At 46.2% G+C, this 14,702-nt stretch overlaps 1 protein-coding gene across 4 annotated transcripts; it reads left to right on the forward strand.

The window, feature by feature from the left end:
• Positions 1-571: 571 nt before the first annotated feature.
• On the forward strand, positions 572-13,086 carry TMEM201 (transmembrane protein 201). Of its 4 annotated transcripts, none has more exons than XM_053452071.1 (11): positions 576-733; positions 4,873-4,993; positions 5,524-5,715; positions 6,434-6,610; positions 6,830-7,149; positions 7,246-7,449; positions 11,215-11,432; positions 11,688-11,759; positions 11,953-12,219; positions 12,519-12,656; positions 12,741-13,086. In XM_053452071.1, exons 1-11 carry the CDS (start codon positions 648-650, stop codon positions 12,836-12,838), a joined length of 1,893 nt encoding a protein of 630 aa, XP_053308046.1. In that variant the 5' UTR covers positions 576-647; the 3' UTR covers positions 12,839-13,086. The 4 variants fall into 4 exon arrangements, with proteins under 4 accessions (XP_053308049.1, XP_053308046.1, XP_053308047.1 ...); XM_053452072.1 differs by having other exon boundaries at positions 11,218-11,432; XM_053452073.1 differs by lacking the exon at positions 576-733 and adding an exon at positions 4,306-4,349.
• Positions 13,087-14,702: the final 1,616 nt, after the last annotated feature.

Raw genomic sequence — 14,702 nt, forward strand, 5'->3', positions numbered from 1 at the left:
CATACATACATACATACATATATATATAAATACATACAGACACACACTTCACTCCTAATAGTGATTTTCCTCACAGCCGAACGTTTGTTACTCACTATGGCCGGACTGTCTCAGGCACAGACGATGAGTGACGTTGCTGCAGTAAACTCTCTGCTAGATCTTTATTGATCCTGCTGTTATCGGATTCCCCGCCCTCCCACCCGGTGCATCCGTCACTGAAGGGCTGCACGGAGTCCCCGGTTGGCACGATGCAGCTATGATTCAGCCGCTGGTCTAGCACGAACCAGTGAGTCAGCCGCCCCCGCCTCTGCGCGGCCTTTCACGACTAACGCCCCCGGAGACCGTACGAGCGCAGCTCCGCCTCTACTCTCCGTGTCTGTGTGCCAAGACCACACCTCCCTACACGGCAGTGTGCGCGCAAATTCACGGCCGTATCAAGGCCCCGCCTCCTGTTAGAATGAGTCGGGGCTGCGTTCCTCCCGTGCGCCAGTCTTCGAACATGCCCCATGGTGCACCCTGAGCTTCTGCCATTGGCTGTGGGAACCGAAGCGCGTAGAAGCTGCGCTGTGATTGGCTAACTGAAACGGTAGTGAAAGCCACGCGCTGGTCGGATTCTCTGTCAGTCTGTCCATGACGGTACTGGACACATGGAGGTGGACGTCCCGCTACTTTTTGGCGGCCTCGGTGCCGCTGCCGTGCTCGTAGCAGTTCTTCTGTGTGCACTGGTTCGAAGGTAAGACCGGAGGTCGGTGGGATAGTTGGGGAGGGGCGTGGCGGTCACTCGCTGGCTGGGCTTGTGTGTCCCTGTGTTTTGCAGGGTTAGCTCTGTGTGTGAAGAACTCGGCCTTTGGGTGGAGGCTGCTGCCCGGTGTATTGAGGGCAGGCGGGACGAGTGCTGCCCGGTGTATTGGGGGCAGGCAGGACGAGTGCTGCCCGGTGTATTGGGGGCAGGCAGGACGAGTGCTGCCCGGTGTATTGGGGGCAGGCAGGACGAGTGCTGCCCGGTGTACTGGGGGCAGGCAGGACGAGTGCTGCCCGGTGTACTGGGGGCAGGCAGGACGAGTGCTGCCCGGTGTACTGGGGGCAGGCAGGACGGCTGCTGCCCGGTGTACTGGGGGCAGGCAGGACGGCTGCTGCCCGGTGTACTGGGGGCAGGCAGGACGGCTGCTGCCCGGTGTACTGGGGGCAAGCAGGACGGCTGCTGCCCGGTGTACTGGGGGCAAGCAGGACGGCTGCTGCCCGGTGTACTGGGGGCAAGCAGGACGGCTGCTGCCCGGTGTACTGGGGGCAAGCAGGACGGCTGCTGCCCGGTGTACTGGGGGCAAGCAGGACGGCTGCTGCCCGGTGTACTGGGGGCAAGCAGGACGGCTGCTGCCCGGTGTACTGGGGGCAAGCAGGACGGCTGCTGCCCGGTGTACTGGGGGCAAGCAGGACGGCTGCTGCCCGGTGTATTGGGGGGGCTGGGGGCAGGCGGGACGGGTGATGCCTTCGGCTTTCTTCATAGTGTATAAAAAGTTGAACCGGTGCAAGGTATGGGATGTGCATTTAATCCTATATCATTCTATGAGATGGCACATTTGGTTTATTTCCACGAATGTCGGACAGTTTTACCTTACTGAGAGGGTGGTGGTTAAGTGGCACAGCCTCCCAGCAGAAGTGGTAGAGGGTAATACAGTGAGGGGATTTAAACATCCATGGGATAGACAGATTTAACGACTGATTAAGGTTTTCGTTTTTACAGCAGGAGAAATGGGCAGACTAGACGGGGGCCGAATGGGGCCGATCTGCCAGCAGATTTTGTAAACATTTGTTTAATGCTCTTTTTCTGCTATTTGTTGCTATGGTGATAAGACTTGGCGCTGTAAGCTTTTATACACAGCCCTGCTGTAATAAGCTGTCATTCTTGTATTACATCATTGCACAGTTGGGGTAAAATCTGCCCATCAAATGGTCATTTCTCCGTGGTCCTTCTTGTAACTGTCCTTTATTCAGCGGTAACCTATTCCGCGGCGCTGTACAATATAAAGATGTGCTGCTTATCCAACACACGTTTAACGAGCCACGGGAGTCCCGTGCCAAATAAACCGACTGCTGGCTGGACCCTTCCATGGCTCCGGTGCGGCAGAGCAAGTCCTGCTTTCTATATTTTGGATCCTGCATAGGGATCCATTGGATCTTTCTTGTTGCCCTCTGCGGCGGATGCTGATTGGTTGCCGAGTAGTGTAAAAGTGTAAGCGCTTTGTGGCAGCGCCGGAGAGTATTGGTACCGGATCCCTTTACCGTGGGCTGTACGGTGGGTTTCCCGCTATATAGCTGGACGCCCCTTGCGTACCAACGGAATTGTTCCAGATTCTAGAAGTAAAGGACACAAAACTTTCAGCCGAGGGGGTTTCGTTGAGAAGTTATTATCGTGATACATCGTGTAAGAAGTGATGCAGGTACTTTTTATTTGTAACATTTCATATATCACCATAGCAACCACTAGATTCCGCTGATTGGGACTTTTCATTGGTTGCTATGGTGAGAGGACTACTTGTCAATCTTTGCACCTTTTACGCAGAAGACCCCGTGTTTCCTAGATCTCCTTTTCCATCTATATGATTGATTATAGCTCTTCTGTTTTTAGAAATAGGAATATAATATTTAGCTTTCCCTGGGTATCTATAATGTTTCCGTGTAAAAATGTCAAGCTACTGTGTAACGTGTTTGGAAGAAATGCATTTTATATGTTCAACATCTCCAATGCTACTCTTCACAATAAAAGCAGAATAGTTGTAGCGACATCTAAACTAAACGTTAAGATTCGTAAAATCGACATCATGTCATTGATGAAAAGGAAGTTTCCCTTTACTGAGAGGGGGGTGGATAAGTAGAACAGCCTCCTAGCAGAAGTGGTAGAGGGTAATACAGTGAGGGGATTAAACATGCATGGGATAGACATACGGCTCCTGAATCTAAGACGAGACCAACATCTGATTAAGGTCTGCGTCTTTACAGCAGGAGAAACGGGCCGAATGGGGCCGATCTGCCGGCAGGTTCTGTGTTCCTCTCTGCTTTATTGTCCGTCGTTGTATTTCTCTCGGCAGACATGATAATCGGAGGCTGTTCATCGCGTCCTGCGGGAGGAATCCTCTTTTCTCGTTATGTAACAAGCGCACTGCTTGCTATTCAGGCAGCAGCCTTTAACGGCACCGAATGACCTTGTGCTCATAGACAGGTTGGTTTATTGGTGAAGCGATGACCTTGGACAGCCCCGAGCCAGCTCTGGCCAAGAGATAAATGTGTGGAGATGCCTGCATGATAAGCAGGTTCCCCCTATGTACCTGCGCAGCATGACGCTCGGCAGGTTACGGTCTATTCTCTGCTATGTGTTCCCCGGATTCCCCAGCCAGTTAGTGGGATTAGTAGGCATCCCAATGTTACCTGCAATGGTGTCTGTCTGTGTTTGTCTGTGTTTCTGTCTGTCTGTGTTTCTGTTTCATTTAGGAATCATGGGAGTTGCCTGTAGATTCACAGAAAGCCGGTTTTGTACTTTTTTTGCCAGATCTTAGGGCGTGAAATTTAAGATTTCAAGTACATTTGTCAGCACATCGTACAAATTGGATACATTTTTGAAATGCTATCGTTTTTGGTAAAATGCAGGCTATGGAGTCCTACAAACTTATCGCTGTAACTGACGTTCCGTTGGCGTAATGATTGTTCCTTTTGTGAGCGTGCGGAGATGTCCCAGTTTGCTCTCCTATGTGGGGAGTATCACAGTCCCTCTTTCTGCGAAAGATTATTAATAATGATTATATTTTATTGATATTGAGTAAAGAATTCCCGCAGTGCTTTTTACAGTCCCTACGTTCAAAAGACCTGAAAAAACTAGAACGACAGACTTAAGACGAGCCGATCCGTTAGGGAAAAAGGTTGTGATATTTTGTCTATTTTGTTCTTTTGAGACAATTTTAATGAATGTTGATCATAGTTATTTTATAGGCAATAAATCGTTAGGTTAGGAATCTCCTCCATATATTAAATAGGGATGAATGCTTTTCCCGTGTTGGCACATGTCGTCCGGACTGGCCCTGGGGTGAACGGCAAAGCGGATCAATAACGTTTTGTCTAGCGTCGTTTTGTAGTTCTTTGGTTTAACGCGTTCGGCAGGGCTCGGGCGGCTTTGATTCATAGGAATTAACTCTGCCGAGGGGGTCTGGTGTCTGCCTTTTGTGTGCGTCTGGGATTGGCTTCCCCTGCCCGTGTGTACGGAGCCGTGTGACGAGGCTCTTTGTGTACAACAGACATGTTCCAGGCTCTGTGTGGGACTGTCGTGTGGGACGGCTGCTGTCGGCGATGGAGTTGGTGGGGTAGGTTTGCCACGTGTGAAAACGCATCTTCTAACAGCTTCATTTGTTTAATATTCGGGTGTTGTGCATCGAAATCCCAGCCGCCTCGTACGTTGCTTTGTTTCCTTAGCAGATTACTGTAGTTATGTGAATGTCTCAGGAACCGGCTCCGCGTCTGATACAGCTTATAGGATGCAGACAGAGGAACAGAGACACGTGACGTAATGGATACAATGTTCCAAGCGTGTCAGTATCTGGAAATAACAATGATGGTTCCAAGGTGGTGGAGGGATCACCCGATCTTCATTCTTACGCTCTCATGGAACTTTGCTTTATTTAGATTTTTTTTATTTTATTTTTTTATGCAATACAAAAATTACCTGTTTTGCGTTGTGGGAGCTGCCGTATTGTGTGTTTTTAATTGCTGCCTGACTTGAAAATGTATGTGATTATTTATGGACTCCTAAATATGTATATATATATATATGTGTGTGTTCTGCCGTTTTTTTTATTGAATATTGCTTTCCTATTTTGTATTTAACAGGAGACGTCCTACACATGTGCCTGTGAATTGCTGGTTCTGTAACCAGAACACGGTGGTGCCGTATGGTAATCGGAACTGCTGGGACTGCCCCAACTGTGAACAATATAATGGCTTCCAGGAGGTAAGTCGAGAGCGCTATATTATTAGGGGGTATGAGGAGGATACCTTCCAGATCAGAGCACTGATTATTAGCTGGATGCGGGTTTTCTGCAGGTCATTCACCACATACATTGAGACACGTTTATCGCTTTCAGATCTGGGGTGTCGCTGACCGTATGATTTAGTAGTAGTCAGAATGTCTGTAAATGTCCAAATGTAAGTTCTGCAGGAACAAAGGTCCCCCCCACCCCGACCTCTTGTCTTTGGTTCCTATTTTGTAAAGCCACGTATTTCAAGTCCAGGCAATCTCTGCCACCATCATGGCCGCCATGCCAGCTCCAGTTTTCTTCACTCGTAATGCTCTGCGTATGTTGAGCATAAAGGCAGCTCTTGACTTGTAACTCATGTCGTTTGACTAACCTGTACATGTTCTAGAATCTGCGCTGTAGATAATTGAAGGTATCAGAGCTGTGAAGTTATCCAATGTGCTTTTGAAGCCTTTCCCGTTTCATGCTTGCCCTAACTTTTTTTTTATTATTTAATGCTCTACAGAATGGAGACTACAACAAGCCCATTCCTGCCCAACACAGCGAACATCTGAATCACGTGCTGTATGGAGGAAACAGCGAGTCTGATGCCAAACCCCAGCAATGGGTCAACTCCCAAATGCTGCTGTGCAAGAAATGCAACAACAATCAAAGTACCAAGATAAAGCTGCTGGCGTCCTTCTCGCCCCGGGAAGAGGTAGGTACTGTCCTCTGCTAGGCTTTTAGGCTCCTTACTGACACTTACCTTCCTCTTTCTTGCAATCTCATTTCTTGACTTGCTACACAAGACCAGTTTGTTGCCATCATCAAAATGCACCAAAATCAAAGCATATGCATTTAAAATATTAAAATGTTGACATAATTAAAAAAAGCATGTTTTTTTTTCCGTCAAATAAGCCATTAGCGAGGCTGACACCCTTCAAAGCAACACGGCTGATTAGCGTAGTTGGTCTTTTATTGACTACTTTTGCTGCACTTCTTTAGGTTAACTTCAGTACGTCAACAAGTTCTGTCTACATTATTGACTTTGTTGGTGTATTAAATAACTATTAGTACATCGCGTGATTAACAGAGAGATGACAATGTCGGGGCAGCTGCTTGCTGCCGCTCACAATGAACCCTTTCGAAATAACAGCTGCAGGCAACAGGCGGTTGTCATTTTTATGCCCCAAAGGCATCTATCAACACTGAAGAAGTGTTCAGAGATTGATATTTGTGATTGGGCTCACGTAAACGGGGGCATTTTTTTTTGTTGTTTGTTTTTGGGCCTTAATCGGGATTAGAAATTCAGATTAGTTGTAAACCTCCGCTTATGGACCGATTGTGATCTGTGGTGCTTTTCCTGCCCCTAGGCGATGTCCCTGTGTGGATGAAAGTGAGGTTAACCAGGCTTTTAATCATTTTGTTCTGCCTAGGATCAGTACGATGAAGAGATTGAGGTCTTCAAGCACCACCTAGAGCAGATGTACAAGCTGTGTCGTCCGTGCCAGGCCGCCGTAGACTATTATGTGAAACACCAGAATCGTCAGCTGAGGGCGTTGATGCTGAACCACCAACTAAAACGCAGGGAGATGGATAAAACCTTTGTGCAGGTGGGTGAGCTTTGGATCTTGTGCCCCCTGGGGGTAGGTCGAAGTGAGAGGGGTAGCATATATTATAGGGCCGCCAGTATTCTCATGGCTCTAATTAAAATAGATTTTTTTTTCCTTCTAGATGCAGTAATGGTACCATCAACTTTTCACAGTTTAAAGTGTTGAATCATTTAGCTTTAAAATAAAATAGTAATTTTTTTTTCTTTTTTTTCCTCCCAGAGCTGCTTTACATCCAGCAGAGCCCCCATGCATGTCATCGCCTTCCGTTTCCTTGCCTTCCTAAGCTGTGCATTCCTGTTGTCCTGGGCATTATTAGACTTCAAAGATGTGTCTCTCGGAGAGCAGACTCCGACGGCCCGCTCTTCACCTGATCGTGCCAAGAACAGCTCCTTCTGGGAAGAAATCCTGTTCATGGTACCTGAGCCAACACTGGAGACCCTGAATATTGCCTGGCGCTTTGGCCTTGCCCACCAGACAGAAGTAGTGTTTATAGGGTTCCTGATGTGCATCTTTGCCATACTCTTGGGCGGACGTGTGAGGTCAGTATGTACGATTGCTTTCTAGGAATGATTTGTAACATAGCGTCTGTTTGCTATTGGGTTCCGTATGAATTGTAAACATTTTTTATTTTGCAGGCTGCGGAGGGTTGACGTGTTTGCTTCCTTTCTTTGGATGCTAGTTGCTGGTCTCTACCTCTCCGAGGAATATCTGCTGGCAGAGTCACCAAGCTGGCTGGACACTGCCAAACTTGGTACCACCTCTCTGTGCTGTCTCGTTGGCTTCACGGCAGCCGTCGCCACACACAAAGCCACAGGTCAACGGAGACACCGGCCAAGAAGGTCAGAACCAGAGCAGTGAACCCTGGGACCGGAAAACGCACTTCCCGATTCTCAGCTGTTCAGTCTGCATCTCTACCTCTCCGTCCTTCATGGTCTTCTCTCAGCGCTCTGTTCATGTTTCGTGTTCATTCCTTTGCTTTGCAAAGGCTAGTATTAACTTGCATCCACATTTCTCTTCATGGCTGAGAGTAGACTGGCTTTTTATATGTTGGGAAATGGTAATGTGAAAAGTATATTTTATTGTGGGTGGAAAAAATGAAGTCCCAGCACCCTTCTGCTTGCTGCCTGTGTGTCTAGTAGGCTTCGTCTATTTAATAATCTTACATGGAGTGTTCACCTACTAGCATCAGAGCATGTGTTAAAAAACAAGGGGAGCCGTTGCATTCAGGGAGTATTATGTAAGCTTTGGGTAGAAATTCTAATAATGTGAAAGTGCCAATGAACCATTTTTTTTCATCTTGCAAAAAAAATATTTAAGTTATTAGAGACTAAATATTAGACTTATTTACCTTTTTAACGTTTCCAGAATTGTTTCCTTAAGAGATACATTCCTGCTTTGCTTCCCTCCTGATACTCGCTACCCCCTGCTTGCCTTCTCCATTCTGTTAACTGTTCAGCCGGCCTCCGCAGAGCCGTCTGTCTATACAGTGCAGTCCGATTCTGTGGAGGGAACTGAACCTTCACAGGAAAGCAAAGATGGAATTACATATAAAGGAAAGATTTTGCGAACCCTACTTTTAATGTCCTAAAGAGCTTCACCAATGATTTAAGCATATTAAAGTGCTTACTACTTCAATATGTATTTCTTAGATAAGGGGGTCTAACCTTGTTTAAAATGTAGTGCGCTGCATCCTCCTCTCTGCAGGGGAGGGACTCGCCATAGAAAGCAACAACTGGGCATGAGAGATCTTGGCAATCAGATAAATATTAGGGGAGTCGCTTATAATATACATTAAAGTGTATGTGATGCGACAGGGACAGGAGCTATTTGTGGAGGAGGGAGCAGGTTATCTTGAATCTTTGTCAAACAGGTAAGTGGCGTCTGACTCCCAAGTGTGTCTAAAGAAAACCCTTGAAGCCGCATAAAGTTGTGGCTTCTCCACGTTGAATGGTTTATGAGCTGTGTGTGAACTCTGTGATGGTTCCCACTGGAATAACTGCAATTTAAGTTAGTGTTCCTTGTGGCAGGATCATTTTGTGAAGATTTACTCTTTTATTGTGTATGCAAATCATCGTAAAGATATTGGGAAAGCGCTTAAAGTTAGAATCAAGCAGAACAGATCTTCCGAGCTAAAGTTAAGGTTTCCAGTATTCATCCGCAAAGCGTAATCCTTACAATGTGTGTTCTTTATGTGCTCGTCACATCTCGAAATCGTGCAGTTTGGGCTTCATTTACACCAAATAGCAATAAGTTTTAAAAATCATGCCACTTACAGATAATCTCAATTATTGTTCCTTCTCCACTTGGGGATCCATCCGGTGATGGCTTTTATTTCGGGTATAATTATTCTGGAAGGATAAAACAGTACACGTTGCAGTTTTTTTCTTTTATCTTTTTAGTGAATTTGAAGGTAGGTGATCAATGATGGTGATCAATAAATTACTGCTTCCTCATTTACATTTGTGGAAGGCAACACTACAGTTTTTGTGTTTTTACTGTTTTTAATTTTTTAAATATCTTGTAATAAGAGCACAAATTGATACAATTATGTATTAATTCACTATGTAGAATATTAGGGGAGCTGTGTAATCCCATGCCTTTTATTTAATTTGTTTGGCGGTGTTATTTATTATACTCTTTGTATCTTATTTAATAGAGGGGCAAGCGTGAGATGGACCTTTTTGAATCCTCAGTCCATATTACCGACTACGTAAGGGCATTAAAACACAAACTGGATTGTACGGCACATCCGTGGGTTCCCTAAATGCCTAGAGTGTCAGAGGGGCGCCCTGTACGGTATTTACCAGCACGTGAGCTGCCCGTGTCCCGGTGCTATTACACGTATGACTGCTGTTTTGTTTGCTTTGTAACATTTTTTTTTTTTTTAATGATTTTTCCTAATTTCATCTCAACTTGGCACGGCTGTTTTTTGTTCGTGATCCGTTTTCCCAGCTAGCCTCGGCTGTTCCGTTTCGCCGTGCCTCTCCACCGGTCTTCCTGTGTGACTCTTTATGTTTTTATAATTTGAGCGCTCTGTATTTGCAAACCATAGCAGTCAATTTTTGTTTTAAATAAATGGCCGTAGGGCCCATTACACCAAACCAACTCGAGTCAAAGACGTGTGTTTTCATACAATGTACACGGAGGGTGGGAACTGAACCAGCTTATGGCGGCCCCTTTTATGTGGTTATTGCTTCATTTCTACAATAAACAGCTTGAGTTTCAAATAGCAAGAGGGGGCAAAATGTATCATTTTATACACACACCAGTAAAAAGGCCTAGCGGTGACGGGAAACCCTTCATTGACTGGATTAATTATGGAGGAGCTACCTTGTCCTGGGTGGCCCTGCGTGATGTATAGTTAATATAGGGAGATACTATTCTTTGGTGTCTATGCCACATTTTGATTTATTTATTAAGGAAAAGGTTGTTTCAGCTCCTTTACAATACATTATTATTGGTCCAATCACAAGGAACTTCTGCTAAACGAAGAGCTTGGCTGGCCCTGTATAATGGATAATAATCACTGAGATTTCTTCAAATTCTCATCACCCGTTGACCTATACATTATACAAGGCCGACTGAGCCCCTCTTGCTCGAGAGACTTGCCAGTGTTGGCCCTTAGTAATACATATTGAAGTGACAGTTAAATCTCCCGCTCAGGCTCTTTAGCGCATGAACCCCTTAACCACGGGTGAAACTAGCAGTGTTGGGGGGGGGGTCACTGGCTAATAGATCAGCTGGGAGTCTTTTAAACCATACAAAATCCCAAAATGCTCCTATTGCAGCGAATTCCTTCGTGGGGACGTTAAAGAGGGATATTTATAAACCAGTTCTCCAGATAAGGCTACAATTTTAACGTCGCTCTCCCTATGACTTACAATATGTTTTAGTTTCAGTACCCACAATGCACGTCTCCAGGGCTTTTGACCCTTTAGTACTCATTCCAGGACGTGTAGCGGAAGGGACAGCTGCTTTAATTAATTTCCCGAATATGTTTCATTCCTACAAAACAGCTGCTAACGATCGGGATGCTGATACTTTGTCTGCCAGATAATCGCATTTGCACCAACTGCGGGGACAAGTGTCCGTGGATCAGGCTTCCCGCTTTCCTTTGTTTTCCTGTCCGCCTCTCGGTAAAAACAAACTCAAAGGAGCCAGACTCCCGCAGACGAAATACGAGGCGTTTAAAATAGAATCCGATCCTCTGCCGCCCCGCCATGGCCAACTTCTTGCCGGGCTGAGTGCGGGGAAACACTACTCCTTTGTTCAAAGCTCTGGGATCTTGCGTTGAATTTGCCCTCTTTACAAACTGTTATCGTGCAGCTGGCACCGTTTCTGCCTCATTGTTTTAAAAGGGAACTATTCCAGAGATAATCAAATTAAAATAAAAAATAATAGTATTTAAGCAAACTTTACCTAGTTACAGAACCCTAGGCGTTCTTAGGAGAATCTAGAAGCCAGCTTTGTTTTTTGTTCCTGTATGTAATGCGATGACTGATTTTATTACTTCTAATCTTCATATATTCTTAGGCTTTGAGTGTTTTACTTCAGTTTATTTACCCCAAAATGTTGTTTAACCCCCTCCACTCTCCCCATCCCAGCAGGTATACATCTGGAGACCCGACCTTCCTCTTCCGGAGCCTGACCAGCGGCTGTGCTGCCCCCGAAGTGCCAACTCCCCAGCTGTCTACTCCCCCGGGACTTGTACATCTGCTAACCCAAGAGACGTGCCACCGGTCGGACGCGTTCCCCTCATCGCTGCCAAGACGCCTCTACAAGGCTCTGTCTCTGGGGACCCTACCCTCGCTTACACGGACAGGTAACCCCACCATTCCAGACATTTACTTAAAAAAAAAAATACGGTACAATCATTTTGAAAAGTAAATTTTTTAATCTGCAGCTAATAAAATTATTAAAATTTCTGAGTATCCACTAATCACCCGGGTATTTTGCTTTCACGGCACACGAGTGTTTGAAATTAGTGCCTTTGGTTAAAGATACTTTTGTCAAACCTTGCGAGTCGCTTCATCCCTGAACAGGAAGGTTTTTAGGAAATAATTTGTTTGCGTTACAGACTCTGGGTACCTGTTCAGTGGCAGCCGACCCCCTTCCGTCACCTCTGCGTACAAGTATTCTCCCGGATCAGGTAGGAACTTTTGGCCGCCCAAGAACATGTTTGTAGATACATTCCTGTGGAGTCTGTGGCTTCGATGGGGGCTGAACAGACTTAGAATGGTAGAGGAACAATAAAGAATGTGCAAACTATTCGAAAGTTTCTTTTGTTAGAATGCTTTATGATTGACAGATGAAGTGTTTACGTACCGTTCTTGTACTTTCAGATTATTATTCGCTGCTATCTGGAAGCTCTCCTCTGCCCTCGCCAACACCTTCAGTCGCCGGCTCCGCCACGTCCAGCAACGGGTCCCTGTATCACAGACGTCCGTTGATCAGTCCCCCCCGCTTCAACCTGCAGGCGCAGAGGCTTGGGATTTCAAACGCAGAGCCCAACGGGCATCTCGCCAGAAGAAGGAGTTTCGAGGAGACGTCTCACCCGGACAGCACAGCGTCGCCTGCGGACGTCGCGTACTACGTGGCCAAGAATCAGGGTGAGTGTCCTGCTCTCGAGACGTTACCCCGTAGGCTTTGGTTACAACAATACCGTGCCGCAGATCATGAGCTGTATAAATGAAAATGAATCGGTTTATATGGGTTAGTACGGGGATTATTTATTGTATAACCCTTTTTATTTATATAACACTTCTTACAATACATATATTCAAGGGATGTGACTAGAATTGACCGACTGATGCATTAGATAGAGGGTCCTGCTAGCAAGTGGGATTAGCATTTATAATATATTTTAAAGCATTTTATTACAGGGATAGAGCTTCTTCTTTGTTTGCAGCCAACACAAAGGTCTTGTTCGATTCGGCAAGCGTCTCCAGCAATCCGATACACAAGATGGAGAACTGCACTAATCATTCCTCGGAGTGTCAAGTGGACACGACCACGGGCTTCTTGGATTCCCGATCTACCTCGGGAGGTACGTGGGGGGTTGTAGGATACCCAGGGGGCGCGCATGCGTCTGAATCCAACTTCATCGTCCCTTTTCTGTTCTGCTCCACAGGTCGTAACGGGCTCAAGCTGACCCACGGCTTTCTGGTTGTAAGCCTCACGGTGAACGTCGCCTTCTCCTGTTGCTGCCTGTACCTCCTATATCACTGACCGTATGGACTCTGCACGGAGAGCGATATGTCGTTTATTTAATGGTGCTCCTGAAAGCACGGCGGCCGCCTGACCATCCAGCTGGTATCCCGCGCTGCTCCGTCTCGGTGCTGCTGCAATCTAACCCCGAGGAGCCTGGCCTGGTTTAACCCATTGCTGTTTTACGGGGTCTTCTTGGGGAGGTGCTACGTGTTACGATCCCCCGTGCTTCGTACTGACGTTCGGACCCCTCCAGGCCTGCTGCTTCAGTAAAGGGGAACTCCCGCCAACACTTTATTACTCGAGAATCAGAGAAAAATCCGTTTTCATACATTGTTCAGTTTTCTTATTTAAACAGTTCTGTTTTTACATAATTTAATGTTTTCAGGCAGCTGCATGTTACCCATTTGTATGTGTTCTAAGATCTGTTATCTGAGCCCGATGTGCTAGACGAACACCCCGACTCCTTATCATATTGCTTGTGGTAAATAGTAGAGTGCCTCGGTCTTAATCCCCCGGCCAGACATGCTGACTAGTATGAAAGTAATGTGACAGAAACTCATTTTTGGGCGATGTTAACCTCTGTTTCTCTGTATCGCACTGCGTGTTACCCTCGAGGAGAGGATTTTGATGAGATTCCCCTTTAAGTACGCATCGTGAACATGATCTGGATGCTCAGGCAGTGACCGCGTTTCCGGTATGCATCAAAAAGAAAAAATGTTTTGGGTGCTAGAATGTTCCTTTTGGGGGGTTCCAAAAGAGGGGTGGGAATAAAAAGACTGAAAAAAATATTCTTCTAGCAGTTTTTTTTTTTTTTTTTTGCTTTTATCCAAGGACGGGAGCTGTATCTTAAGTCAGATCAATTGAGTCTGTGGGTCCCATAAATTTTATTTTTCGCAATTTTTTATTTTTTCATTTTTGGGAAGTTTTTATCCTGCCCCTGATCACACTGATCAGCAAGCATGGTTTCATAGTGTTGCTGATCGCAGTGTGATGCGTGCGCAGGAAGTGCTCCAGTTGCGTTTCTTTAGGTAAGTATTTTATTTGCTGTTTTGTTTTTTTTTGTGTGTTAAAGTACTTACCCAGTAACTAACATCCATTTTACTTGGTGCTGCTGTTTGGGGCAACAATCTTCCCTTAAATGCCACAAAATGCTTTGCAAGTTGTAATGTAAAAAAGTGTTTCTTCGCTGAGAGGGCAGTGGATAAGGGGAACAGCCTTTCAGCAGAAATGTAAAAGTTCAGGCCACTGGAGTAGTTTACTCGTACAGGAGCTGAAACCATCGTGAAGATAACCCAAGAACTAAGCAGGTTTCAGGTGCTATAACATAGAGTGAATGGGCCAATCCGGTGCACCGAGGGGGCTTCCTAAAATACCCCAATCAATCAATTCACAAAAGGCAAAGCTCCGGGACACGCAGCTTAGAAACGCAGGGAAGCGTCAGACTCTGCCTTATGCTGTCAGGGTGATGATGGGTTTTCAGGCTTAAAGTATTACTGGGTTATAGCAGCAAAAAAAAAAAATCCCTGTGTGTTAAACCTGTAGAGCTGCCTTTACATTTATTCTTGCAACTACCCAAGACAAATGGAAGGTACATGCACCAGCCTTCCAGCAGAAGAGGTATGGGCTAATACAGTGAGGGTATTTAAACGTGCATGTATGGATGGGGCAGGAATGCAGTCAGAGGCAGCCTCTGGTGGGGGTCTCTGGCTTTCTTCTCCAGGCAGGGTGCAGGGCCGATGTGTTACTTTGTTACACTGTGCGGGGTCAAGGCTGGGTCAGGTATAATGTGTAAGAGACCCTGACCCTCTGGTGACACCGGCCACTGGGCGGAGCTACGACCCGGGTGGGTGTGAGCGGGAGTAGGAGCCACACAGTACCTAGC

The sequence above is a fragment of the Spea bombifrons genome, chromosome 12, assembly GCF_027358695.1.
Source record: "Spea bombifrons isolate aSpeBom1 chromosome 12, aSpeBom1.2.pri, whole genome shotgun sequence".
Classification (NCBI taxonomy): domain Eukaryota; kingdom Metazoa; phylum Chordata; class Amphibia; order Anura; family Pelobatidae; genus Spea; species Spea bombifrons.